The sequence below is a fragment of the Ochotona princeps genome, chromosome 25, assembly GCF_030435755.1.
Source record: "Ochotona princeps isolate mOchPri1 chromosome 25, mOchPri1.hap1, whole genome shotgun sequence".
Classification (NCBI taxonomy): domain Eukaryota; kingdom Metazoa; phylum Chordata; class Mammalia; order Lagomorpha; family Ochotonidae; genus Ochotona; species Ochotona princeps.
The window spans coordinates 11147501-11174785 of NC_080856.1; the positions used below are offsets into that span (position 1 = coordinate 11147501).

General features: G+C 36.3%; 1 protein-coding gene across 2 annotated transcripts in view; it reads left to right on the forward strand.

Moving 5' to 3' along the window:
• The window catches only part of TFEC (transcription factor EC), a 93873-nt gene that overhangs the window by 55483 nt on the left and 11105 nt on the right, over positions 1-27285 (forward strand). Inside the window, exons 2-3 of one of the 2 annotated variants that reach the window (XM_058681467.1) lie at positions 4547-4789; positions 25096-25210. In XM_058681467.1, coding sequence (XP_058537450.1) covers positions 4547-4789; positions 25096-25210 — 358 coding nt within the window. Of the gene's footprint in view, positions 1-4546; positions 4790-14758; positions 15863-25095; positions 25211-27285 lie in introns of those variants that run through there. The other variant, XM_058681468.1, reaches the window with a different exon arrangement.

Genomic DNA, 27285 nt, shown 5'->3' on the forward strand with positions numbered 1-27285 from the left:
GACATAAGAAAGCAGCAGAGGATGGCCCAAGTCCATGGGTCCCTGCACCCATGTAGGAGACCTGGAAGATGTTCCTGGATCCCAGCGTTGATCAGCTCAGCCCTGGCCATTGTGGGCACCAGGAGAGTTGATCAGTGGTTGGAAAGCTTCATCGGCTCTTCTTCTCTGCCTGTATCTCTCACTTTGCAAGTAAAAGAAATAAATCTTTTATTTATTTATTTTTTAAATCAGACTTTGCAGATCAGAGATAGTGCTGCTATGTATTCTCTTTAAGTATGCAAAATGATTACTTTACTGAGAAACTAATGAAATAAAATAAATCAGCAGATTGTGAGGGGAGCTAGATACAATTTTATGGGATGCCTAGATTTCTTAGTCCAAATACAAGGCTTCATCAAGTGCCAGAGTTTTTCTGCGGGAACACTATTGAATTTAAAAAATTCTTCTTAGTAATATTCACATCTTTTGAAAATCTTTTAAGTATGATTCTCTTTTCAGAGACACACCACTGTATTATCCAAATGAAAATGATTGGGACTGAAGGATTATGTTACAATCACATTTTATATTATTATCCATCAAATTGCTTTGGATTATATAACACTCGGCTGAAATATGCTGACAGTTATTCAGTAGCCTAAGTAAAACTTTTGATGAACTGGGCACTACTTTAGCTCAGTAGTTACATCTCAATCAGACAAGTACGATGGTATAATTTTAGGTTTAGTCAAGATGAGATTTATGGATATATCCTATCCACAGACTGCTGTGAGGAAAGTAAGATTTGAAGAAATGAGTTATTAATCTTTACTGCAGAACATTAACAAATGTCATGTGGCTTTTATGAGTTGGTACCTAGGAGATAGTAGATTCATAAGGCCCCCAAAATAGATTTCCTCTTATATACCTCTGATACAGGGAACATAATGAATAGTTACCGATTATTCACTTGTGAAGTCCAAACTTTTTCACTTCATTTATTAAATTCAGTCTAAGTATAAAATTAACAAACTTAAATACTGTCTGTCACAGTACATGGAATGGGATTTCCCTGCTTTTTGCTGAGAGTGTGTGTGTGTGTGTGTGTGTGTGTGTGTTTGGTGATGCTGTGTATGTTTTTATTTACTATCATCAAGCAATGTAATTAGAATAAATATCTTTCCAAACAAAGATATTACTGCTTCCATTCTTGTTAATGGTTCAACAGGCTTGCTGGGCAGAATCCCATGTTTGCTTGATTCATGTCATTGGTGACTTGAAAGGTGATGAAATATTTTGTTATTGACATAATTGCTGTGTGGCATTTGCCATTGGTTCTTAGTTTTGGATTTTGAAAGATGAGCACCAGAGGTTGAATCATCAACTCCCAAGCTTTTTGCCCTCAGTATAGATAAATGGTCTCCAAATGTGCGGTGGCAGGAAGGTCAGTGTTCCATGGAGAGTGGCTTTAACAAAGAGCAAACTCTCGTTTAAATGTTTGCTGAGTGAATGGTAAAAGAATTAGCTAAGTGTTTTAACCATTGCCTTATGCTTTGTTTAAAAAAACAACTTTTTTTATAAGAGATTAACATAAATATAAGCCTGAGTAAATGAGTGACATTTAAATGCATTACCTGATGTAAGTGATATTTAAGGGGATGTGACACAGTCAGAATAGGTAATCCTGGGACTGGTGGAGTCCCTGGGAGGATCTTGGTTTGACTGCTCTTTCTTGTCTTTCCTCTTCTTTTCTTTCTTTCCTTCTTTCTTTCTTTCTTTCTTTCTTTCTTTCTTTCTTTCTTTCTTTCTTTCTTTCTTCCTTCCTTCCTTCCTTCCTTCCTTCCTTCCTTCCTTCCTTCCTTCCTTCCTTGAACAGTATATTCTGTTTATTTCTCTTCAGTTATCCAGTATGTAGGGACTGAAATCAATGTAAGAACTGTAACATAAATTGGGGGAATGTAATCAAGTTTTTTGGAGAGTCATTTGGAAAGCACCATCAGTATGTCTCCAGGTGGGGTCATGGCCCTGGCAGCCAATGCTGTTTGGCTGGTTCTTGTTATTCCAGCATTCTACCTACCAGGAAGTTTAAATCCAGATGCAAATATGGCCCTTAACTCAATAACATCTGGTTACTCTTAATTAATTTCTAACCAAATCCTCAGCAATTTGCAGAGCTGAATCCTTCCAAGATTGATTGTGCTCTCTGGAATTTTAGATTAGATATCATACACCCTAAAGTCAACTTGTAGCACTTTATCAACTGTTATTATCCAGCAACACCATCTTACTTCTTTCTATGGCCTTAAGCTGTTTTCTCATGGATCCCCGTCAGTTCTCTCAGTAGTCAGAATTTCTGTATCAGTTTTAATCTAAAAACAGAGGCAGAAAGAAGAGTCCCCCGACCCCAAACACACAGACAAAAAAGCAAACACCTTTGAATACATGTATTTTGTGTTTGTCATTGAAATTCCTCAGCAGTTTTGTTTTCTGCAACTTAGAAATGATGATTTTCTTTCCAGAACAACTCTTTTCTTCAGTTCATTTCATGTGCAGGAGTTTTGGGGACGCTGAATTTTCTGTTATTTTGTCTGATCATTGGGCATCTGGCCCCAGATTCACTTACAGATGGATCCAAGCACTACTTTTACATATATGTAATGTAATATATAGGCTTTGTTTATAGAGCAGTTTATATTTCACAATAAAATTGAGCAGAAAGTACAGCAATTTCCCTATGCCTACACCTGAATAACCTGCCCTATTGTTAATATTCCCTCCAACGTGGCGCATTTGTTACAATTGACAGGCTCACATCGCTGCTCACAGTACTCAACGTCTATAGTTTATTGCAGGGTTTATTCTTGTAACCAACACTAGTGATACCTGTCTCCTAGGGTTTTAAAAAGGAACAAATGAAATCATGTTTGCGGAATCTTAGCTCAGTGTTTGGTATCTGTTGGTTGTATTTATTATTACCATTATTGTTATTGTTGTCATTGATACTAATACTGCCCAATAGCTTGTAAATTCTAGAATTTCTTTTGTACTCTGGTTATACTGAAACAACAGGAAGAACTCCAATAAAAGATTTTAGAGCCAGTCGATGAATACTGAAAAACTAGTCAATGAATATTATAAATGACTCAACATTGTTCTGCTGGAGCAAGAGATTTTTTTTTCATTTGTAGGTGTACAATGTTCTTCAGATGTGTGAAACTGAAAGTGTGTTCTCTAATGAATACCTTGTAAATGTATGCAGATTAAGAAGGATTAACTTAAAACTGTAGGATACTCTAAGTAGCTACCCCAGAAATTTCACTGCTGGCATTTTAATAAAATGTTATTTTACAGTTTTAAAGCTCATAGCAATATAATTAGTAATATGTATAACCTTTATTGCCAATCTTAATCTTTTTTATATGACCGAAAAATTATTTTATGGTAGTACAATTAAAATAATGCTAAAAATGTCAGCATAACAGAATTAAACTAAAGTAACTACTACAATATTGTATCCCAAACCAGCTAATTTAAATGCAAAATACTTTGCGAAGGCTATTTATCTGGGCTAATGCATGCTAAGGGATTTAAAGAGTAGTTTGTGTAACTGAAATAAAAGGAAAAATAAGCACTGTACAGCAATCTCTACTATTGTTTAACATGAGGGAAATATTAAAAAGGTAGATAGGCCACTTGAGGAAAATATATTAGAAGCCATAGCAAAGCATAGTAAATATGCAGGCAACTGGCAGGCAATCCTACATCCTAGACTTTTAAAGGAAAGCTTGAGATGCCGAAAATTGTCCTTTCATGAAAGATGATGTAGGATTGACCATGGCAGCCAGAATGAAGATACTGCAAAGTTAAGTCTCTTTTGAAAAAGGGCTTCAAAAGACTAGATCATTATTAATTAGTTGTTGCTTGGCAATCATTAGATTTTTCTTGAGCATTTCTTTGCTGATTTGTAAAGATAAATTTACTAATTTATTGCTATCATAAAGTAGAAATAGGGAAACGTTTTTAAAAATAAGATTTGCATAAAATATATCTAGACCCTGCGTAAAATATAGATTTTTACCACCCGTGGTCCATATTTAGTTCATAAATTCTAGTTTCTTTTTTCATGGGTAACTAAAATGTTTTCTTAATATAAGTTTGATTATATTTGTATTCCACAGACTATTTATGTATAATATAAAGAAATCCAAGGAATTGGATTCAATAACAATCTTATGAATCACCAGTGTTTTTCTCTGATTTGTTTACGCTTCTTTTGTATCATCTTAAAGAGAAGATATAATATATATTATGATGTACTACATATGATTCATATTATTTAGGGCTATTTACCTAAAAATTTGGTTAGCATTTAAATTATTTTGGAAAAACTTAAATTATGTTTTGAAAGTCAAAGTTCATTAAAATGGCTTGTTACTTACAACTGAAGAATAAGCCATGGATCTGGAATAAAATCAATGTTTCAATGTTTGCTGTCGTAATTCCTGTGTGGAGGAGATCACTCATTTATTTGATTGATGTTCCGTGTTGTGTTTGCTTCCATTTTTAGGCCTCAGCACACCTGGAAAGTCCAACAAGGCCTCAGTCACCCAAAGCCCAGAGACAGCCAGTCAAACCTTTCACACCCTTTGATCATCACCAGATTGTGAAACGGCCCCACCCGGCAGCATCAAGCAGTGCTCTGCTGGGGCAGCACGGATGCTCTATTCCAGACTGTGATGCGGGACTCCCGGGAAACCCCCTTGCCAGGCTGCTGACTCTTGGGAAAGAAGACAGCTATGCAGAATGGCATGTATGTCTCATGGCTGCTTAGGAAGGCATAGCTTCAGGTTTTGAAAATGTGATGAGGAGTTGAGAGTGCAAAAGTAGAGTGTTCACTTTCATGGAGTTTTGCATTTATTGTGTCTTGCTCTAAATGAACCTTCAACCAATACCAAAGAATAAATATAGCTGGGAATAAAACTTCTTACACTATCTCAATGCGGGAAAACTAAGTTGTAGTTGAGCTTTCTTTCCCTTTCTTCTGTTTTATTTTTTTTTTCTCTCTTTTTTCTTTCCAGTTGATTTGTTAGGTTACGTAACGGTTCTATTACCTCTCAGGCTTAATCTCTCAAAGTAAATTCTGGAGCATTAGTACTGAAGTTCTGTATTATTTTTCTTAAAGATACATTTATTTTTATTGGAAAGACAGATTTACAAAGAAAAGGAGAGATGGAGAGAAAGAGCTTTCATCTTCTGGTTCATGCCTCAGGTGGTGGCAATAGCCAGAGCTGAGCCAATCCAGACAGGAGCTGAGAGCTTCTTCCAGGTCTCCCACATGGGTGCAGAGTCTAAAGGCTTTGGGCCATCCTCAACCACTTTCCCAGGCTACAAGCAGGGAACTGGAAGGGAAGTAGAGCAGCCAGGTCATTAGCTGTTTCCCATGTGGGATCCAGGTACTTACAATGGGAGGATTTAGCAACTGAGTCATTGTGCTGGGCCTCAGGTCTGTACTTTTTAGCCATGAAATCAATAGCCTCTTCTAGGGATTAATATTCAAATTCCCATCACTTGAATTCCAAAGTATGGAGGAAAACTTCATTTTTACGAGTTTTATGTTAACCTGGATAAGAGAGAAGAATAAGGATATGCTAGATTGTTTAATAAAATATAAAACGACTGACAAAAAGGACTTGTTGAAATCTAAAGGTAAATATAAGTGTCTACATATGTTTACTTAATATTTTCAGTAGTGGATATATAAAGAACTTTAAAAAATAAGGAATATAGAACCAAATTCTCTATTCACTCTACAAAATCACAAAAATATATATAGAATGAAAATCATTTGAACAGTAAATATTAGAAGCATGCCCAATACAATTTATCTTACTATCACCTCTTTCAAAGTTCATTTCCCTTTCTGGGAGATTGATTTTTAAGGGAAAAAATGCATCCCTGGGGATATAAATATTTCAGTACATCCTCAGCAAAACCTAGAAAATGATCTTATTATCTATCTTATAAAATTTGCTTTCTGAAAATTGAATGGGTAAGCAGCCAATGCTTACCCGTCTTCTGGGTTTTCCTTAATACACTCTTTGGTTCCTTAGAAGCACACCTTACCTTGATTTCACAGTAGGTTTGTACAGTGAAGGAAATGTTTGGATTTTGGTGTTTCTTCAGGAGGTCTCATGAGACGGTCACAAGGCCAGGAGCAGTTGAAGAGCTTGAGATGCAATGTGATCTTCTGAGACAATGTGAACCAGAATGAAGACAAAATGTTTCTAGTTTAACTATTATACTTTAATGTATGTATACAAAATTCTCTTTCAGCCATTAATACCCATTCAGTCGTAGTTTATTCAATCGGTGATAACTTGTATTAGTATGTGTTTTCTTGGAATTTGACTTAAGTACACATTTCCACATGCCACATCATTCACCGAGGTCAGTCTACCTACGCAAGATACAACCTGTGCTGCTTCAATTTCCTAGCATTCTTTGATCAGCAATAGCAGTTCATGTATGAAGCCAGAGTGTGCCATAGTGACAAAGAATAGTGTATTTCTGTGTGATATGAGCCTTTGACCAGTTTCATCTACATTTCTGTATTTGAACTTAGCCAAAAAGGCTGAGAAAGTATCTCTCATTTACACTTTTACATCTTGAAACTTTGAGCGCTTGCATTTTAACATTCCCAAACAGGAGGGTAGAGTGGGAACTTTAGAAATGATGGATGTTGCTATCTTTGTTGTTTCTTTCTCTTTGAAACGTTTTCCTGTGACATCAGGGAACATTTGATCAATTTAAAGAAAACCACAGAAATCATAGTTAACACAGGTTTTTTTTGTGTGTGTGTGTGGGGGTACCTTTGGGTTCAGTATTTGTTCTTTGGAATTCGGGAGAACCTGGCAATGGCAAGCATTTGGGGTTACGACTCACATGGAACACTTTGGAGTGCTTAGGGTGCAGTACTGGCCCTGATACTGGTCCCAGTCTCCTGCCACTGGGTTCATAGAAATCTACAACTAAGGTTTATGGTTTATTAGTAAACACTGCCCAATAGCCATGATGATTGGGAGTTATGAGAAAGTTTGTCTTTCTCTGGGCACATTGCTGCACCAAACAGAAGCAATGCTCTTTAGTGAAGAAGGGAAAGGGTGACATTTGGCAGGTGACTCTCAGTATGTTTATGCATATAAAAGTGTCACCATCAAAGCTATGTCACTTCATGGCCAGTTGAGTTAAAAAGATTTTATGTGAAGACTAGTACCACGTGAACAAGTGAGTATATATTACACAGAACTTGATGATAACCAGAATCAGGAGACCTGGTGGTAAGGAGAATAAACAGAGGTGAGTGTTTACCCTAGTGGTTAAAACTCAGGTTAAGACATCTGTGCCCAAATTTAGAATACCTGGTTTTCAGCTCTAAATCCAGCTTCCTGTTAATGTGGGAGGCAGCAAGTGGTGGCTCAAGTGATTGGATTTCTGCCTACCCCTGTGGGAGACCTGGTTTGAGTTCCCAGCTACCAAGTTTCACCAAGTCCAATTCTGTCATTGTGGGAATTAGGGAAATAACAAGTCAAAAATTAGTATTTCTCTCTCTCTCTCTCTCTCTCTCTCTCTCTCTCTCTCTCTCTCTCCTTCCCTCCCTTTCTCCTCCCCTTCCTCCATCCCTCCATCCCTTTCAAGTAAATAATGTTTAGAAAACAAAACCAACCAAGTGGTAGTATTGATGGGTTATACTGCATATATGTGGTGAAGGAAACAGATAAGCCTATTGCAATTGAGATTTTTCTCAGAGGGGTTAACAAAAAGTCAGTTCTCACGATTTCCTTAGTCTTGCTCACTCCGCTCAGTTCCCTTCAGCCCCGTTCTCTGTCTTCTCCAATGGTCAGCGTGGTCTTACTACAGGGCTTCCATTTCTTGCTCCTTGTCTTGGAACTATCCTGCTCTATGTTCTCCTGGAGTATTATATATCAGGAAATCTTTCCCTAACCACTCTGGATAGCAGGCATTCTCATAGAGCCTTAGCTATGACCTGCTTTAATTTCTCAATTCCTCTGCTATTCTTTCTTCTAAATCAAGAATTTGAACCTGTAAAGGCAGGCCTTTAATGCTATTGGCTCTGGATTCTTCAGTTAGGTGCAAGGTCTCACAGTAAATATTGTGTAGTAAATATATGTTGTGTTAGTATATGAATAATGTTCTGGTCTCAAAGTATGTTACTGTGGGACTATTTTAGTAATAGCATCTGCATGGTTGGTTAACTCATTTCCAGATGTCTTCCTTACAAAGTAATAGACTTTTTTGTTTTAAAGTAATAGACTCTTTTTCACATCTGCCAGTTCACTAATTATTTCTGCAAATGTAAGGGAAATTTAGTAATTACAGTATTGTACAAAACATGTTTTAATATAATACTTACATATATAAAATCATATTTTATATAATACTATAAAAATAATCTCTTTTATATATATAAGAAAACTAGAGCATGATCTAGAGTGAAGAGAAAGAAATAGAGAAAAACAGAGAGGGAGAGAGAGCAACACACATAGAGAGAACCCTGATTTTTTTTTAATATTACCCAAAAAGCATACAGAATAGAAAGAAGGCTGTTTTAGAAAGGACTTGAGAGAGAAACTGGAGTGCTGATTGAGGTTAGGATCACATGGCCAAACTTTTCCAGGATTTCAATTTTACCCCTGGTGGTCACTAAAACTATGATCTTGGACAAACTGTTGCATTTCCTTTTTTTCCAGTTCCTCATCTGTAAAGTGGAAACTAACAAGACACCTGCATCACAGGGTTGTTTTGACTTTTAGAGCAGTGCCCTTCACATCTGTGCACTAGGAATATGCTTGTTATTGTTACTGCTTAAGGTGTCTGTGACTACTGGTGTGGTTTTTGTTGCCAGCCATGAGAGAAGGTGCAATAATGTGGAACAATACTTTTCCATTTGATGCACACTCTTGTGGACTAGTCACATGAAATTTTACTATTGATGTTTAGATATCTGCCTGCTTATCAGACGCCATCTAAAGCTTCAAAAGAAGCATGCAGTTGTAGGACGACATCAGCTCTGGTTTGAGGTACTTCATGGTGGTCCTCCCACAGATGCAGATATTAACTTCCAAGCCAAGGGTACCGTACTCAGCTGGCCCTGTTCAGCCCTTGGAACAAACACAAGGCAAAGTAACAAAGTGTGTCAGAATCAATTCATTTTCAGTTTTAAAATATTCTGGGGTTCACTATACATATAACCTCAATATTGTTTAAAAACTTAAAGACTACTACAGTTTCTCTTTCAGATTGGCTATGTATCTATGATCCGTCTTTCTAAACCTAAGGTGCTTGTGTGTATTTATGTATGTATGCATATTATGTAATATATTATATATTGTATATAATATAATATGCATTATGTATAATGTGACTATGTATTACAGTAAATAGTTTTACATATATACTTAATCTGCTATATAATTTTCTGTGAGGTCTTCTTTCTTGAGATTTCCTGTCAGAGGTACAGCATGTAATCAAGAACTTTCATAAGACCATAACTACAGTTTTGATCATTTTGTCATAACAATGCTGTAGGGTTCTGAGTCTACATTTTTTTGTTGGAAAAAGAAACATGCAACAATAATGAAAAGTACAAATTTATTTCTAAGTTAATAACAGTGAAGTAAGACAAGGCAAAATGGGCCTCAGCCAGCTTTATAGCTTGCGGAGAGACTACTGTGTTGAAATCAGTACAAATTCCTGGAATGATATTCAAGGAAGGGGCGTAGCTTATCTTGTGTTTGATTATTGTTGCCTTCTCACTGCTCTTTTACTGATCATGCAAAAATCTTATCTTAAGGATGTGTAAGCAGTTTCCGTACATTTTGAAGACTATCGGTTTGTGTATGGTTCAGGGTCTTCTAGAAAAGACAAGAAAAATAGTCTGAAGAATTGTAATTGAACTGTTACTCAATGCATGGTATTGTGCCTATAACCTGTGTTGGGCTGGGTGAAGAAAAAATTGGTGAAAACATCCTTCTTTTATCTACACTTTTTCAAACAGACTTTCTGACGAGAGAAATATCTCTTCTCTCCTTTACCTTGGTAGGCAAAGCCTCCATACATAATGTTACTAAACATTACTGGGTAATGTCCAGATAAGGTTTAAAATCTGGAGTTTGTTACAGCCTTTTCTGTTTTTCTCAGGGTGGATTGACAAGTCTATCTTTTCTCTTTTCCAATTTCAAGCAGCAAAGGTACATAAAAACGGATCAGTGCTCTCAATGAGCAGGTTATTAATGCTGATTTCTCCCTGTCTAATTTTCCAGTATGAGGGTATTCTTCCCTTAACTAGTGTTCAACATCTGGATTTGAGAAGGTGATGTTAATCTCCTGCAGTCTTCTCTCCCTGTGTACTGCACTTATCCCACTGAAATTACACATTGAAACATTGCTTGTGAAATACGTTTACTTGCTTTCTGGAGAAAGTACAATGGCTTACTCAGGAAAAAATTAGTAATGGCAACTTTGAGAATTTACTTTTGATACACAGAACGTACTTTCAGAAAGATGAATTCTGATGAGCATTCTGTTTTTATGTAAAGAACTATCTGCTGTTGATCGGTCAGTGATAATCGCTGGTTTAGCAAAACTGCACAGTTCAGTTGATCAGGTATTTGTTGAGTGTTTATTGTTCAAAAAGCATAAACTCTACTTGCTTTATCTCTGAAGCTTGGATGAGTGAGACACAATTCTTTTGTCAAGAGATGACACTTCAATGACACCTCACATTGAACGTGTCCCAGATGCATCAGAGGAGCCTGTAGATACTGGTCTTATACTCCAGGTATAAATCAGTTCAACCTGCGCTTTGACATTTATTTCTGTATCATAAGAAGACTGATCTCTGGTGCAGTTAATTTATCTATTACTGAATTACATTTGCGTATTTTGATTTTAGTCAGAGATTTTCTTTGGAAATTGAATGAAGAGAAACACGCAGAGGTGAGTATTAGGGTAAATGCCGTAGAAAAAGATTCTCTTCTATTAATGAAATGATACCTTTGATTAATAGACAGTACATCTTAAAATAGTCACAAACCATTGAAACTGTAGCGGTGTTGGCCTGATGCAATGGTCTAGTGGCTAAATCCTTACCTTGCATCCACCGGGATCCCATATGGAGCCGATTTGTATCCAAGCTGCTCCACTTCCCATCCAACTCCCTGCCTATGGCCTGGAAAAGCAGTCAAGAATGGCTCAAGGCCTTGGAACCCTACACCTGTGTGGGAAACCTAGAAGAAGTTATTGTCTCGTAACTTTGGCTGATGCAGCCACTTGCGAAGTGAACCAATGGAGGGAAGATCTTTCTCTATGTATCTCTTTCTTTCTGTATATCTTTCTTCTAATAGAAACAAAAACAGAAACAGAAAAAAAGAAACCAAAAATTATAGTAGTGTCTCCTTTTAATACTTTTCTTGACAAAAATTTAGAATAAAGTTTGACAAGCCCCTGTATATACAGAAAAACTAAAATTAGTAAAAATAAACAAGAGCCAAAAAAGAAAGAGATGATTTTTAAGTTGCAGAAAATAAAACCAAGATTTTAAGACAGATATGAAAGCAGAAAAGTAGTAGCAGAAAAACATAAGGCAAAAAGCAGAAATGAAAACACAAAGAGTGAGAGAGGGAGAGAGATGGAGAAAGAACAAGGCTTGTGAAAGACAGCTAACGGTTTAGAGGTAGGAATATTTGAGGGACTTCAGTGGTTCATGTAGGCAAAACAAAGACTTGTTAGACTCAGGAAATGTTTTTCATGCATGTATTAGCCACTGAACCTTTGGTGGAATATGGTGGAACTTAATGTATAAAGCTTGTGCATCAAAGGGATGTATTGATCCAAGTCATCTAAAAATCCCTAAGTAATACTGCATGTGGGCCTCCCTTCATAAGTTTCTGGGCCGGCTTTCTTCTCAGTTGTTGGGCTAATCCTCTCAGCTTATTCCAAGCTATGCATAAACTAACAGCCCAGCTCTTGTCTCTCCGTTTTTTTTTTTTTTTTTTTCCCAAACACTACTCTTTCACCAGAAGAGGAAGTTTCTGTTAAACATAAGCTAGTTTTGCTGGGTCCATTTGCTTTGCTAGAAACTGTTTTAAGAATGGCTTTGTACTGCCCTTTTGAATAGGGGACAAGTCACTGATTGATGCTAGGAAATTTTTTTAATCCATCAAAGAGAAATGTATTTTTAAAGATTTATTTATTTTTATTGGAAAGTCACATTTATAGAGAAAAGGAAAGACATAAAGATCTTCTATCCACTGGTTTCCTCCCCAGTGGTTGCAATGGCTGGAGCTGAACTAATCCAAAGTCAGTTGCCAGTAACTTCTTCCAGGCCTCCCATGTGGGTGCAGGGTGCCAAGGCTTTGTTCCATCCTCCAGTGATTTCTCTAGTCCCAAGCATGAAGCTGGAAGGGAAGTGGAGCACCTGGGATATGAGCTCATGACCATATAGGATCTCAGTGCATGCAAAGTGAGGTCTTTAGCCAGTAGGCTTTCGTGCCTGGGTCACATGCATTTTTTTTTAAAAGCAGCTTCTATGTCCCTGGGAATTATTTTTCATGAGTTTACCTCCATTATGTTATGAACAAATTATGAACATAAGTTTTTGATTCTTATATCCAAATGTAGACCAATGGATGAGTATAGTAAGGCATTGCAACCCCAGAAAAGAGAGAGCCAGGGGGTGGAGAGAGAGAGAGAGAGAGAGATCATTGGCTGGTTTATTCTCCAAATCCCATGTACAGTCAGGACTGATCCAGGTCAGATAGGTTCCTGGAACTCAGTGCAGGTCTCCCACATGGAGCGACTCAACCAACTGCTTGAGATATCACATGCCTCCTAGGGTAGATTATGTCACAGCTAACCTGAGAAGATAAGGGGCTGTAATTTTACCACATTGCTTACAGTAGTCAGAAAGTACCACAGTAACTCCTTGGCAAAATTTCCATGAACTCACACAGCTGTTTATTACTATCTCTTTCTCATTAAATAACCAAAGTTCTATATCCTCCACTTTTTCAGAAGCTTTATTGTAGATAGAGTCCAGAGATAAAGAATTGCAATTAGACTATAAATTCCTCATTAGCTTTACATCAGCATTCCGTTAAATCACTGCATTCATTTCTCTTGATTTTTCTGTCATCCCTTTTATTGTAATAGTTTAATTCTCCCACCTCGGAATCTCAAGTCAGCCCCACAACTTACACATCTAAGGACCCCTGTAAGTATCTCCTCTTCCCTCCTATGATGATGTTGGGATCCACTGAATTATAAATACCATCTTTATCATATTTTTTAATAATATCTATTGAACTAAGCCAAACAGTTTCCTTTGAGCTCATTCTTCTGAGTTCCATGCGATTGAGTGACTTCCTATGTAAGAAACTTTATTACACTCATTTTATTCCTGTTTCTACTTTCTCCCCTCAGTCTATTCTCTAGAAACTGTTCTCAGAATTTTAAAAGCCAACTATTGTAAAGCCAATAGTAATTTCTCCATTGGCATTTGATCTGTTTTCTTAGTGGCATTTGACATGGATGTTAACACTTCCTTTCCCTTGAGTTACTGTCTTGGAATAGTTGCCACCATATTCTCTGGGTACTCTTTCTTTCTCCTCTGACATCTGAAGTCTGTGTACATATTTCCCAAGGCTCAATTCTTGGCCATATTCTCATATTTCTAAACACCCTCTACAAGTTGTCTCAATTCAACTCCAGTCTAGACATTTCCCTCATGTGTCAGACTCATAACTTACTGCTTGCCTGGTATCCTGTGAGCTTCAAACAGACATTTCAAGCTTAACATGCCTGAACAGAAACATTTGCTTTGCCACCAAAATCCGTTCTGTGTTGATCTGGAATCTTTTACTTTTATTGTGCCTTTGATTCCCACACCCATATGTGTAACTAAGTCCTCTGAGAAGCTTCCAAGTCTTGTAGAATCCCTCTTATTAACATGTTCTCCCAGAAAACACTTGCTCAGGGCAAGACATCGCCAACCTGCACAAAACCCACAAGATCTGACTTAGCTTCCCTACAAGTTCCTGCTCCCTTACGCCGGCTCTTCCTGAAGCAATGATCAGCTCCTGTTTTCCCCAACCTGTTAATTTCATAAAATACTTGGGATAAAGATGTGATCAGCATTTCCCCCTTTGATCTAGACTCTGCAGCCAGCTTCCTGCTTCCTGAACATGGAAATCAAAGCATCATCTTCAAACGTTTGAACCTCATTTTCCGATGGCTGCTTAAAATACTTCTATGTCAAATTTTCGTATGGCTGCCTCTTCAGGTTTCAGATCTTCAGTCAATATCATCTTCTCAGAGAAGCCTTTTGTAATTACCCTAGCCATGATTCAACATGGCAAACCTTAATTCCTACCTTTTCTCACGCTGATGAATGGACTAACACAATTTATCAAATTTGCTATTTTATTTATCCATGTGTTATGTGCACTCATCTTAAGACTGTAGTCTCTCTGTTTCTAACATTGCTGTGTTTCTGAAGCCTAGAACTGGAGCCTGTATACTTTTTGATTCTTAGTATCCATCACAGTGCCTGTGCCAAGACAGGTGCTCAGAAAATGCATATTAAATAAGTTACTCTAAAATTCACCCACAAATATTCACTTATGCCATAATTTCAACCATGGGCATTTAAAAAATTTTTTTTGATAGATTTGAAATGCAAAGTTACAGAGAGATAGAAGGAGAGACAGAGAAATATCATCCATCTGATGGTTCACTCTCCAGTGGTCACAGTGGCCAGGCCTGGATTGTTTGAAGGGCGGAAGACAGAAGCTTTTTCTAAGTCTGCCATGTAGGTGCAGGAGCATCAGGATTTGTGCTACCCAATGCTGCTTCCCCAGACTGTTAAGCAGGGAGCTGAAGTGAAACAGCTGAGACTCCAACCAGGGACGCTTACACTAAAAGTGGAAGCTTTACCTGCTATGCGATAGCATTGGCCCCAGACCCTGTGATAATTTTCTTGGGAAAAATGCAGCAATAACAAGGAAATGCTAGTGACCATAATAGCCAAAACACTTTGGGCAATTACTATATGATACAGATTTTGAATAACGATTTTGTGAAGAAACTACATTTTATCTTGCAGCCAACCTGTAAGATCGAGTTTGTTATTATCACTTTACAAATGAGGAATGAGGCATGGAGAAAAGTTCGATAACAGGGAACAATAGAGTTGGGACTTGAATGCTGCACGGAATGAAACCGAAGACAACAATCCCACCCCCTCCATTGTGTCAGTTGACTGGAGAGGCATAGAACTGTAGAATCTGGGACTTGAAGGGACCGGAGACTGTGGTGATCCTTGGCCTGACTCCCGTAGAGTGATTGTTTAGCCCTGAGGTTAGATCTGTCTCTATCAGTTCACCTATTGATGTCAGTTCCATCCCTTCCTCTCAGAGATGAGATTGTGCACAGTAACTCATTTCTTTTAACACACATGGGTATTTTTCAATCAGATGTCTGTAAATGCTGGTGGCATTTGGCAATCGAAGTAAACTGTTATAGTTCAAGACCATCACAGAGATGAGGACTGAGTAAATATTAACAACCCTCATGCTTGGTTGGAACTTAAAAGGACTGCCTAACATCCATGAGCAAGCTTTTGTCAGTCACAATCTAGACCAGATTAGTCTGAAAGTCCAAGGAAGAACCAAAGTTCACCTGAGAGCAGAAGTTTCTATACACGTCTCCCAGGATTGTTTGCAAGTTGAAAGAACAGAAAATGATGAAGGAGAAAGAGAAAACCATTGCTATTGTGCAAGTTATAGACCCTTCAAACTTAAAACTGGTGAGCAACTGCATTTTGGAATTGTTTCAGTGTGTGGAGATGAAATCGCCTTACGTGCTGAATTTAAACTTTATGACTTACAGGCAATAAAATAAGGTATGTAGAAATTCAGCTTTAAAATGTGTAGAGAATACTTTACTGACAAATTCACTTACTTAGGAGAATTTTTTTAACTTGTAAGATTTTTTTTCTTTACTGTTCTGGGCTAGAGTAAGAAACCAGTGATGGTCTATTTAGTTAACGAATGTTAAACTAATGTTTCGTTGTGACCTTTTTTTTCATATCAAAAGTTGATGTCTCCCCTAGTTGCTACAGTGTTCATACTAAATTTTTATATATTTTTAGACATTTTAAAACTATTTTTATACATTTTGTACTAAAGAGATCACATGTGCATATATGAATTGTATATTACAAAATATTTGTGAAGTGTCATTCTCTGCTTTGTGTTTTTTCTGTTCGTGTTATAAGCCAGCTTGCCAAGGACAAGGATCTCCCACTCCAGCCCAACACATTATTTTTATTCACTCAGAACAAAAATAATAACAATAATAACACCGCAGGATTCTCTGCTCAGTGTTTGCCAGTCAAATCCCGTGGCTCTGCTTTAGCAAATAAAATAAAGTTCGAAGAAATGCAATGGTGTGTGCCCTACAACTGGAAAAATCTGGTTGGTTGCATCTAAATGAATAAACAGCCAAAAGGAAAGAAAGTAATCTTTCAAAATGCCAGTTTTTCAACTGCACATACACTGAATAGCATCTACTCCCCTACAGAGCTTCTCTTTGTACCTGAAGTTTGTCTGCTTTTCATGTCTGCCTTCATTCTAAGTCTTTTGCTTACATTTCGATTTTAGAATCACAATAATTTCTTCACAGAAAGTCAAAATAGAGGATCCAGATAATTGCAAAAGTTTCCTCTGTTTCTCTTGAAATTCACAATAAGTGTATTATTTGTTGCACAAAGTATTAGTTTTTTATAATTTTCTTTTGATACTTTGTACTGACTAATTATTTGGAAATAGGTGATTATATCTAAGATTTCTTTCTTTTTCTGTATTAGAATGAAATTGGAGATTTTGTACATACATTTGGAAAATGTTCAGGGTTTCATGAGTAATTCATTTTCGGGAACATAGTGAATGTATATCATGCTACTGTCTCCTTCTGAGTAAAGTAATAAAACAATAAATGTAATTAAATTAAGAAAGAAAGTTACTGCTTAGTGCATTATTTCTATAGCATTTTGAGGAACAGGAAGATAATGCAGGTTGATGCAAAGAAGGTATAGTTGAGAGTTTAGTTCTTACACTGAGACTTAGAGCATAATTTGGATTTGATAATTATGGAAACACTTTGCCCTTATGCATTTGGGTTGCATAAAGTATCAAAAGGAAAGAGTAAAATTGAGAAAAACACAGTTCAGTGACTTCAAGTCCAGTGACTTCTGGGTTTTCAAAGCACATTAAATTAAAAGTATTAAAAGCAAAGGTCTTTACACATCTGAGTAGGTAGTGAAGAATCTGTTTCTCTTTTAGTCCTAGTCTTGTATTCATTTTCTTCCTTATTATTGGAAAGTCAGATATACAGAGAGGAGGAGAGACAGAGAGAAAGAGCTTCTACCCACTGGTTCACTTCCTAAGTAGCTGCAACAGCTAGAGCTGAGCCAATCCAAAGCCAGGAGCCAGGAGTTTCTTCCAGGTCTTCCATGCAGGTGCATCGTCCCCAGGCTTTGGGCCATCCTCAACTGCCTTGCCAGGCTACAAGAGCAGGGAGCTGGAAGGGAGGTGGAGCAGCCAGGATGGGAACCAGAGCCCATTTGGGATCCCAGGAAGAAGCAAGGCAAGGATTTAGCCACTAGGCTACCACATCAGGCCCCTTTCTCTTTATAAAACCATTTGATTTGGAGAAAATTCATTTATTTCTTTGGGTTCTAATCACTTACTATTTAAAATAACAAATATTAAACTTACAGAGTTGTACTAAGAAGTTGAGTATTTCATAATAAATCATTTTATTATGTTTTATTAAAAAGCGTTTATTATATTTTATTATGAAGTATCTTTGGTTTAAAGCCTCGTGTACAACAAATATTCAGCTACCCAGGAAATACATGCTACGATAATGTTTATAGCTTATTATAGTTAAAAATTTCCCATTGATGGATTCCTGTCAGAAATAGTCTCTCCCACACTCTTTCACTGTCGTCTGAAATCAGTTGGAGGAAGTCGTCATGGGCATAGTACAAATTACGTATGTGGTGATAGGAAACTATTCATAGCTTAAGATTGATGAGACACCTGGTTAAGTGGATCAAGAGGGGCCATATGAAGAGGTTTTGAAAATCAGCCACTTGAGTTTGGACTTAATATTTACCTGTGAGTTACATGGGAATATGTTTTGATTTTAGGTTTTTTGAGCTGGGGTGGGGATCAGAAAGAAACTGTAGTTAAAATATATATGTGTTGGCTGAGGAGGAACAGCTGGGAACTAATTAAGAGTGATAAAGAGATAGTGGGGGGGGGGCTGTAATTTAGTCCCTGGGCCTGAGGATATTTAGAAATGAGACAAGATGAAATCATTTAAACTCAAAAATGGTTTTAAAAAAAGAAAGAAAGAAAACTGGGCCAGCATTTTGGGATACTGGATAAAGCTGCTGTCTGTGAGGCTGGCATCTCCCAAGGGCACTAATGTCTTGGTCTCTCCACTTCTAATCCTGCTAATGGCCTGAGAAAGCAGCAGAAGATGGCCCAACAGGTTGGCCCTTCCACTCACCTGGGAGACTCAATGAAGCTCCTGGCTTTGGTCTGGCTCAGAGCTCCTATGTGACTGCTTGGAAGTGAATCAGTAAATGGGGAATCTCTCTCCGCCTCTGTCTTGGTAACACTGACTTTCAAATCAATAAATACATCTTTAAGAAAAGGGATGGGGGGAATTGTAGCAGGGTGACACATCAGGTGTTGCCTGTGATGAGAGATGGAGCTATAAAACAGTAGGGAAAAGTATGTAAAGCCTACATCAGTTTACTTAGGCTGTCCTTAACTATATTTGGCCCAGTGAGAATAAAAGATGTATGCACGTTTTTCACAGCGTATTAGATATTTTGACAATAATTTTGTGCATAGATTTTATTTTGTTATAGGTTAACACTTATTTCAACTATGTAGAATTATGGGAAATTGTAATCTTCCCTAACATATGTTTCCAAGGCATTCTATTGAAATGAAAGTTTTATAGTTCTTCCCTCCTGACTTAATTGTAATCTGGACACATGAACAACAGGCATTTTTAAAAAGGGCACTTTATATGTGGGACGAAGTTCTCACTATTGCTTGTACTATCAGTAAGAATCGTTTAATTTAACCATGATCCTCAAGAATTTCAGCCAGGGTGTTGGAGCTGTGGCTTCACGGGTTATCCTGCCACCTGCAATGCTGCCATCTCCCATGGACACCAAATTGAGTTCTGGTTGCTTCACTTCTGGTGAGGCTACCTACAAATGGGCTGGGAAAAACAAAGACAGTCCGAGTCCTTAGGCCCTTGAACCCACGTGGGAGACCCAGATGAAGCTTTTGAAGTCTCGGCTGCACTTGGACTTCCAGCTTCCGGCTAATGCACACCCACAGAGGCAGCAGGTACATGGTTGCCTGGCATCCTTTTGGAAGACCAATCTGATGGATTTGCTGGATCCTGGCTTTGATGTGATCCAATCTGGGCTATTAAAAATATTCGGGGATTGAGCCAGAAGATAAAATATTTTTTCTCTTTGGTTCTTCCTATTTTTTAAATATATAGTGAAATTAAAAAATAGATTTCAATCAAAGATGTAGATATGTGCTAAATTCTGTTTTGCAATTCTGTGTGGAATCAGGTAGAGAAGCACAAGCCATTTCACAAAATGAATTCAGCATCTTTCAAATGAGTCACTCAGACTAGAAGATTAAGAGTAAATAAAAGCAGAATATCTACATCTGAATAGGTAGGAAAACTTCCTGGAAGTAAACTTGTTTTCAGGTAGAATTTTTATAAGAAAGAAATATGTCAAATTATGACTTGCTCCAAAGAAGAAAGCACAAGGCTATGAGACACATGTTTTCTGAGTAGAATCATTTTCATATAAATCTCAGTTAAATTCAGTTCAGTTTATTTTAAATTTAAAAATGACTCTGGTTAAACAGGTTTTGTTTAAAAATTTGCACGGCCATCAAGTTTTGCTGTAACTTCTACAGTTGTTATCACAATCAACAGCAGTGAGCCTCCCCACACTTCCTCGTTTGCTAATCCATCATGATTTATGGGCTGGGAAGCACAACAAAATTGTTCTTGGGATCGCTGCTTTTGACTTTGATGTCACGGTATGTGTGACATTTTGTAGCAAATGCTTCCCTTTATACTGTATTGTCCATGAAGAGGTGGCCTTTATACTGTGAACATAGCACTTTTCTCAAATATTGTTATTGTGTCTAGACTTTCAAATACTACAAAATGGAATGCCAAAGGAAATTACTTCAATTGGAGTAATTTTAACATTTTTTTTCAATTAGGATTATTTTAGTTGTGAAGTTTCAGACATATCATTTATTGAATTAAGGAAGAGCTCTTCTATTCCCAGGAAACTAAGAGCTTCGTTATTTTTAGATTTAATCTTATCAAGCAGTTTTTCTGAAGTTTTTGAAATAATCACAGATTTCTCACTTTCTTCTTTTAATATAATAACACTTGTTTGAAACCCAACATGATTTTGAAGAATTAATTCTCTTGGATTTAAATTGCTAACAATTATTTTAGTCTAACATAAAGTCTTTAGTTTTGGTTTTGATGAATTGCCACATATTTCCTTTTACTGTTAGTATTTGGAAGAGTTTGGACAAATGTTGCATGATATATTTCTTGAAATTATGACACTTTCCCTCATAAAACTATGTAGTTCAGGGAGTTTACTTTTGACATACGTTTAAGGTTTTGTTTTGATTTCTTCAGTAATTAAGACTTTTCAGACTATAAACTACTATTTCAGATAGCTCTATTTGATATCTTTTGAAAGCTGTTTGTATTTTTCCAAGCATTTACATTCATTGCCAAATTATTATAGGTAATGTATATCTTATATTTCCCATTTCAATAAAATATACAACACAAATTTATAATTATTTACAAGTGTATAATTCTTAATCTGTTGACACTTAGCTGGATAATTTAATCTATTTATGTTGACTATAATTATTGGTATATTCTCACCTGTCTCTCATTTGAGTTTATTTTTTTATTATTAGTATTTATCCTTAACACTTGCTTAATGTTTTCCACATCATAGTTTTAGTTTTCTAGCCCAATCAAGCTGATATTATGTATACTGCAACTCTAAGTGACATGATTATGTATTTCACTTTATTTTGATTTTAGTTCCCCCATTCCCTCTTTGGTACACAATCACTTTTTTTTTTTAAAGATTTATTTTATTTTTATTACAAAGTCAGATATACTGAGAGGAGGAGAGATAGAGAGGAGGTGGAGCTGCCGGGATTAGAACCAGCGGCCATATGGGATCAAGGCGAGGACCTTAGCCACTAGGCCACGCTGCCGAGCCCTACACAATCACTTTTACCAGGTATCTGATAAATTTCACTTCATATTCATTTGAAATACAGCCTTTAAATATTTTCTCTTATTTAGGTACTTTATCCAAAACTTTTTAAAATGTAGGTCTTTCGGTTGATGAATTTCCTTAAATATTGTATTTATAATAATGTTTTTATCATTGCGCTGTTTGTGAATGCCATTTGTGCTGGTTATAAAATTGGTTTACATACTTTTCTGTCTACATTTTTAGAACACTGATTCATTGTTTTCTATTTTTTTCTCTGTACATAATCTTGTCTTTATATAGGTTTTTACATCCTCTGTTTGTTATTATGTATTCTTCAATTTCCCTATAATATTCTGAGTGGATTTTTTTCTGTATTTCTTCCTTGACATTCTTCAGGCACTTGGGTTTTTTAAAGTAAGATGAAATAATGATAACAACAAAAGAGAAACAATAATATTTTATTTGGTTTTAACTCTTGGGAATGTATTCCTATGATATATTTTTTACATTTTCTTCTTTCCAACTTCATTTTTCTCTCTGTAAGACTAATTTATATTTTCCATGGTGATTAGGTTTTCTTTCGTATCTTCTGTTTCTTGGTCTTTTTTCTTCTCTTCTGAGCATTTATAGTAATTTGGTAGTATATTTTATTAATGATTTTGTATCTTTCTTATTGCCTTCATTATGCTGTTTTTCCTACACCATTTTTTGAGCGGTATATTTCATACCTCCGATTTCTGCTTCACTGCTTTGATCATTATTACATTTACTTGTGACTATTTTTAATGATATAAATTACTACAAATATTTTCCCTGGCTTCTTTTTGACTAATTTGAGAGAGCTGGTTGCATCTGTTGGTTTTTTTGAGTTGTCAATTGGTGTTATTTATAATCATACGTGTGGTTTTATTTTTAAAACAGCTGTTTTCCTCAAATGTTTTGATCTTGTGACCCATGAGCTGGTTTTCTTCAGGAAATGCTGATGCTGCACATAGAGCATAAACATGGGAACCTCCCACATCACATCCTGTCCCTGCCAGCCCTGTGATCTCAGTCCTGGGGAGATGAGGTCCAGAGCAGCTTCAGATCCTGGAAAGCCACTCTCAATTACATGTCACTTCAAAGCAACTTCTCAGAACACTTCACTTTTTTCTATTAGGAGAAAGTATTATCTCATAGGAACGTATGCTTTAATTTGTTGAATAATATTCTGGTAAAATATTTTAACTCACACTTCTTGATGATTGTAATGAATAAGATATTAGCTGTTCATCCAGGGTCATGGCAAAGGTTTTGCTTTACTAGAAAGCAGTGTGATTCTTTAGCCAGAATAAATATTTGTTGATAAAATATCTATTTATCCAATAATCTACCATCCTAGAAATTTAGACTTAGACATTATTTCCTAAGTAACATACCTGCTAATGGTAGTCAAAAGTAGACAAAAGTAGATACAAATTTGCCTTCAAAGCTCTTTCAAATGCGTATGTAATCTTTAAATTTTCACCAACATTATACTCATACATCTTTTAAGGGAGAAAGGCACTTTAGAGTACATGAAATGTATTACATTCTTTCAAATCGAAACCCAATTGTCTAATGGTTTTCAAAAAATGATTAGCCATTTACATGAAATAGAATAGTACCTACAGCATAAAATTAAATAGGATATTAATCACTGTGCTTTAGGGCATAAATTAGACAGTAACCAAGGTCAGGAGAAGATGTAATATAGTTATAGTTAAGTAGGATTAGCTTCATTATCAGAATTCCAGCTAGATTCCTAAAGAATAATGCATTGGGTACTATCTAGCCAAGTGGCATAGACTCAATAAAGTATAATAGTTAGGAATCTCTCGCTTTGTTTTACAGTCTATATAAGTAACATGTCTCATTTTCTTGAACATTTCTGCAATTTGCCACTTCTGCCTTGAAAGCTTGAATTAAAGCCCTTCACAGGAGAGGTGCCTTTCCCTTGGTCCCTTTTCTGTTGCTCCAGGTCTTTCTGTGCCACGTGTCTTATTTCTCAAAGGCGCTATGGAAATTCTGGCTGATGGTGTCTCAGGTCATAACCAATAAGCTTTTCAAAAAGATATCAGAAATTCTGTACTTTTACAAATATAACTGAATGATTTGCATGTTAGGGAAAAATCTGCCTTTTGAAACTTTTTAAGTAGCATTTATTTTATACTGGAATACAGTATTCTTTTTGCTGTATCATCTTTGCCCTACTTTGCAGATAAAGAAATTGATGAGGGATAAACACTAGCATAAGTAGTTCCCTTCCATAAAGGTTAATGAAGTAAAAATAAATTTTAAAACACTGAATTTATATAAAATCAACATGAGGCATCCTATTGGAACTAATGATGGAAAAGTCTGAAAAAAAGTACAACAGGGTAGCACTGTAGTCTAGAATGTCTTGTTTGCATGTGCATAAACTTGTACTTTAGGGGACTTCAATTATGTTTCCAGAACTTTTTCCTTAGAAATCTATAGCATTCAGCACATTATCTCAATAATGGGTTTTAGTCCTAATATATTCTTTGTGTATAAATACTTCCAGAATACTTTCCCAAGAGTTAAAACAGTTCTTTCAGGTTGAATTGAAGCCTTGCAAAAAGTGGGAAAGTGGAGTTACATTTTCCATAATAATCTTGTTATGCGTTGGTTTGATTACATGTATTGTTCCTTATCCTTGAGGAAAGAAAGAAGTTGCTTCTTATTCTACTCTTGGTTAACTTGCCAGAAATGGAATAAAAATACTTGGAAGGGAAATTTTTTAAAAGTTTAAGCTCTGCATTGCCAATGCAGCTTGTTCTAAAATAACGAATATTAACTTTGAAAAATGAATATTATATTTAAATTTAATATTCTTGGGAGATCAAATCAATAAGCATATTTTGAATGATGAATAGTTGCAATTTTGAATTGTATAATTGTATAAGGGAACTTAGCTTTTCTGGAAAAATTATTCCCAAGAAACACTTTAAGTGTTACAATGGTATTGTAATTGGATGTTACTGGTTCACCAGAGGCAAAAGTAGCTTTAGACTACTTTTGGCTACCAGCTGGGATATTTATAATAATCTAGAACATTAAGTGTATAGTGAGAAAAAGTATGCCTTCCAGAAAGTAGAGAGTTTCTCATTTAATTAACAGTGTATAAAGCTCTCGACAGAGAGTTGACGGTAGTACTAATGGCATTAAGAAGGTTCCCAAAATGTTCGACCATTATACCTAATTTGTGCTATGCAATGAACTTTTCGGTTTTACTGAGATAAGTATTGATTTCTGTCCAATGAGATGTTTCTAATTGTATTTATTTAAAAACGTTTCTTAGACTGCCTCAAATTTTTATAACTTTGCAAATATTAATCAGAATTTTTATTCATGCCTGAACTGGCTTCTTTTTCTTAAATACAAATGACTTCGCCTCCCCCTAACATATCTTCTCTACAAGCATTTAAGAATGCATTAGTGAGTAGTCTATCCATGCTTATCTCTTGCTTAAAATTAAAATGTGATATGACACAAATTGTTAGCAAAGTGACAAATCTTAAACGGAAAATTTAAAACAGCCTACTAAATATGTCAGCGTGCACAAAAAAGGTTTATTTGACTGTTTGTTCTTTTTCCCCCTAAAGTTATCTGGAAATATTTTGGATGTGTACTGTGGTGAGCAGGCAACTTCACCAGTTAATATGGGGCTTACAAGTGCTTCCTGTCCAAATGGTCTACCAATGAAAAGGGAGGTTACAGGTAATGTTGCTTTATGGTTTTATGCTTTTTATTTTTATGAACTGTACTCAAGACATGAAGGACATATGTTATCAGGTTAAGTGAAATTTTTAAAAATGCTATGAAAATAGTGGAAAAGGGAGACATTTAAAGAGCAAACCCATCATCAATTTTATTTACTTGAGAGATAAAGAAAGAGATAGAGGAGATAACTCTATCTGCTAATTTGTTGCCCAGTTTTCCACTTGATTTGGACTGAATCAGGGTCAGACTTGGGAAGTGGGAATGCAGTACAGGTATCCCACTTGGATGGCATGAACCAACTCCTCTGTTCATCAGCACTGTCTCCCAAGATTCCCATTGGTAGGAAGTTGAATTCAGGTGCTGTAAGTGTGAACTGAACTCTGCACTATAATATGGATAATATTGTTGCAGAATGATGTAACAAATTCTGAAAATCAGTCTCCATATCAATTTGTATAAAACCAATTATACTGTCTCATTACAGCTTGCTTTAGATATTCATGAAACACCTGTGTTCAGCTTCCTTAGTTGGGAAAGAATCTCAGTTTTCACCAATTCATGTAAAGTTGACAAATGTTATCACAGGAACATGGAGAAGGATAAATTGGGGATCAGATGGGTTAGTTTCCCAAGATTAGACTCTTGATGAAAGACAGATGTGAATCAATACAAGGATTTCCTGATTGACAGATCCTGTTGGTTCTTTTATAAGAAAGTAAAATGAACTGTAGTTTCTGTATCAAGTCTTCCATGTGGAGTATGAAATCTAATCTTCACTAATTTTATACAGTATAGTAACATTCAAAATGAGCGTAATGTGGCTACTCACAGAGCTTAATCAAGGAAACTCAAAAAGTGTTTGCGTTCAAATTATTTAAACTTAAAAGAAAGAATCTATTTAACAACATATTTGAATAAATAACTAAAACTGTAATAGAAGACCACTATATCAATGATCTATTATTCAATAACAAATTATCCACAAAACTGAGTAGCTTGAAATAACACACATTTATGGTCTGTTGTACTGAGCATTGGGGATCCAGCAAATTGATTCTGGATCAGTCTCCTATAAGGTGCAATGAGGACATCTAACCCTTGACTGAGGCCGGAGAATGCACTCCTGCTGGTTCACTTGTTGATTGTGTGAGTTATGCTGCTGGTTTGCAAATAGTCCTGACTGTTCTGAACCTCTTGGGTTGCATCAGTGTCTTCATGACATGCCAACTGGAGATCCAAGGGTCACCAAAGTGGAAACTGAAAGTGTTTTCTTTGGTACAGCTTTGTAAACCCTGCTGATGATTTCCATAACATTCGGTTGGTTTCACAGGTCATCCCTATTCCTTGTGGGAAGGATGCGCTAAGGGTGTGAACACCAGCTGAGATTCATTGTGGGCCATGTTGATAGCTCTTGACTGCAAACACTTCCCCAGAGCACATAGAGAATCTGACCAGTCTGAGTCAGCATGATACTTTCTATGTGTTGTACCTCTTTTAATTGTCCAGTGATCACCAGGCAGGTAGGATGTCATGTTCATTTTATAGGTGAAGGATCTGAAATGCAATAAGTGCATCACATAGCTAGTAGAAGGAGGCATGGAATGTTGCCTTACAGACTAAAGACTTTGCTAGTGCTTTTTTTTTTTAACTAGACATTATCTCTTTTGCATTTCTAAATATTTTCATTAAATGTATCACTGTATAATTTTGTGGTAACCAATATTGCATTTTTAATGGCTTCTTTTTATTAATTAATTTTATGATGCACATCCATAGGTTTTGGGATTTCCCTTCACATCCCCAAATCCTTTCCTTCCACTGATTATCGCTGTGTTATTGCAATAGTATAGTCCTTCAAAAAATAGTCCTAAGTTCATCATCCTGCTATTTACATATATCCTAACGTTGTAGGTATGGACAATGGCAGAGAGGTCAACATCCTACTATCAAGATATTTTTAATAGTTTCATTGGGAGTCCATCTTTGATTTAAAAGTAGAGATGCATACTGCATTGCATATTAACCTGGTGTTTCTGAATTAGGTTGCCTTGGAAGGGTTTTAAGGAAGTACT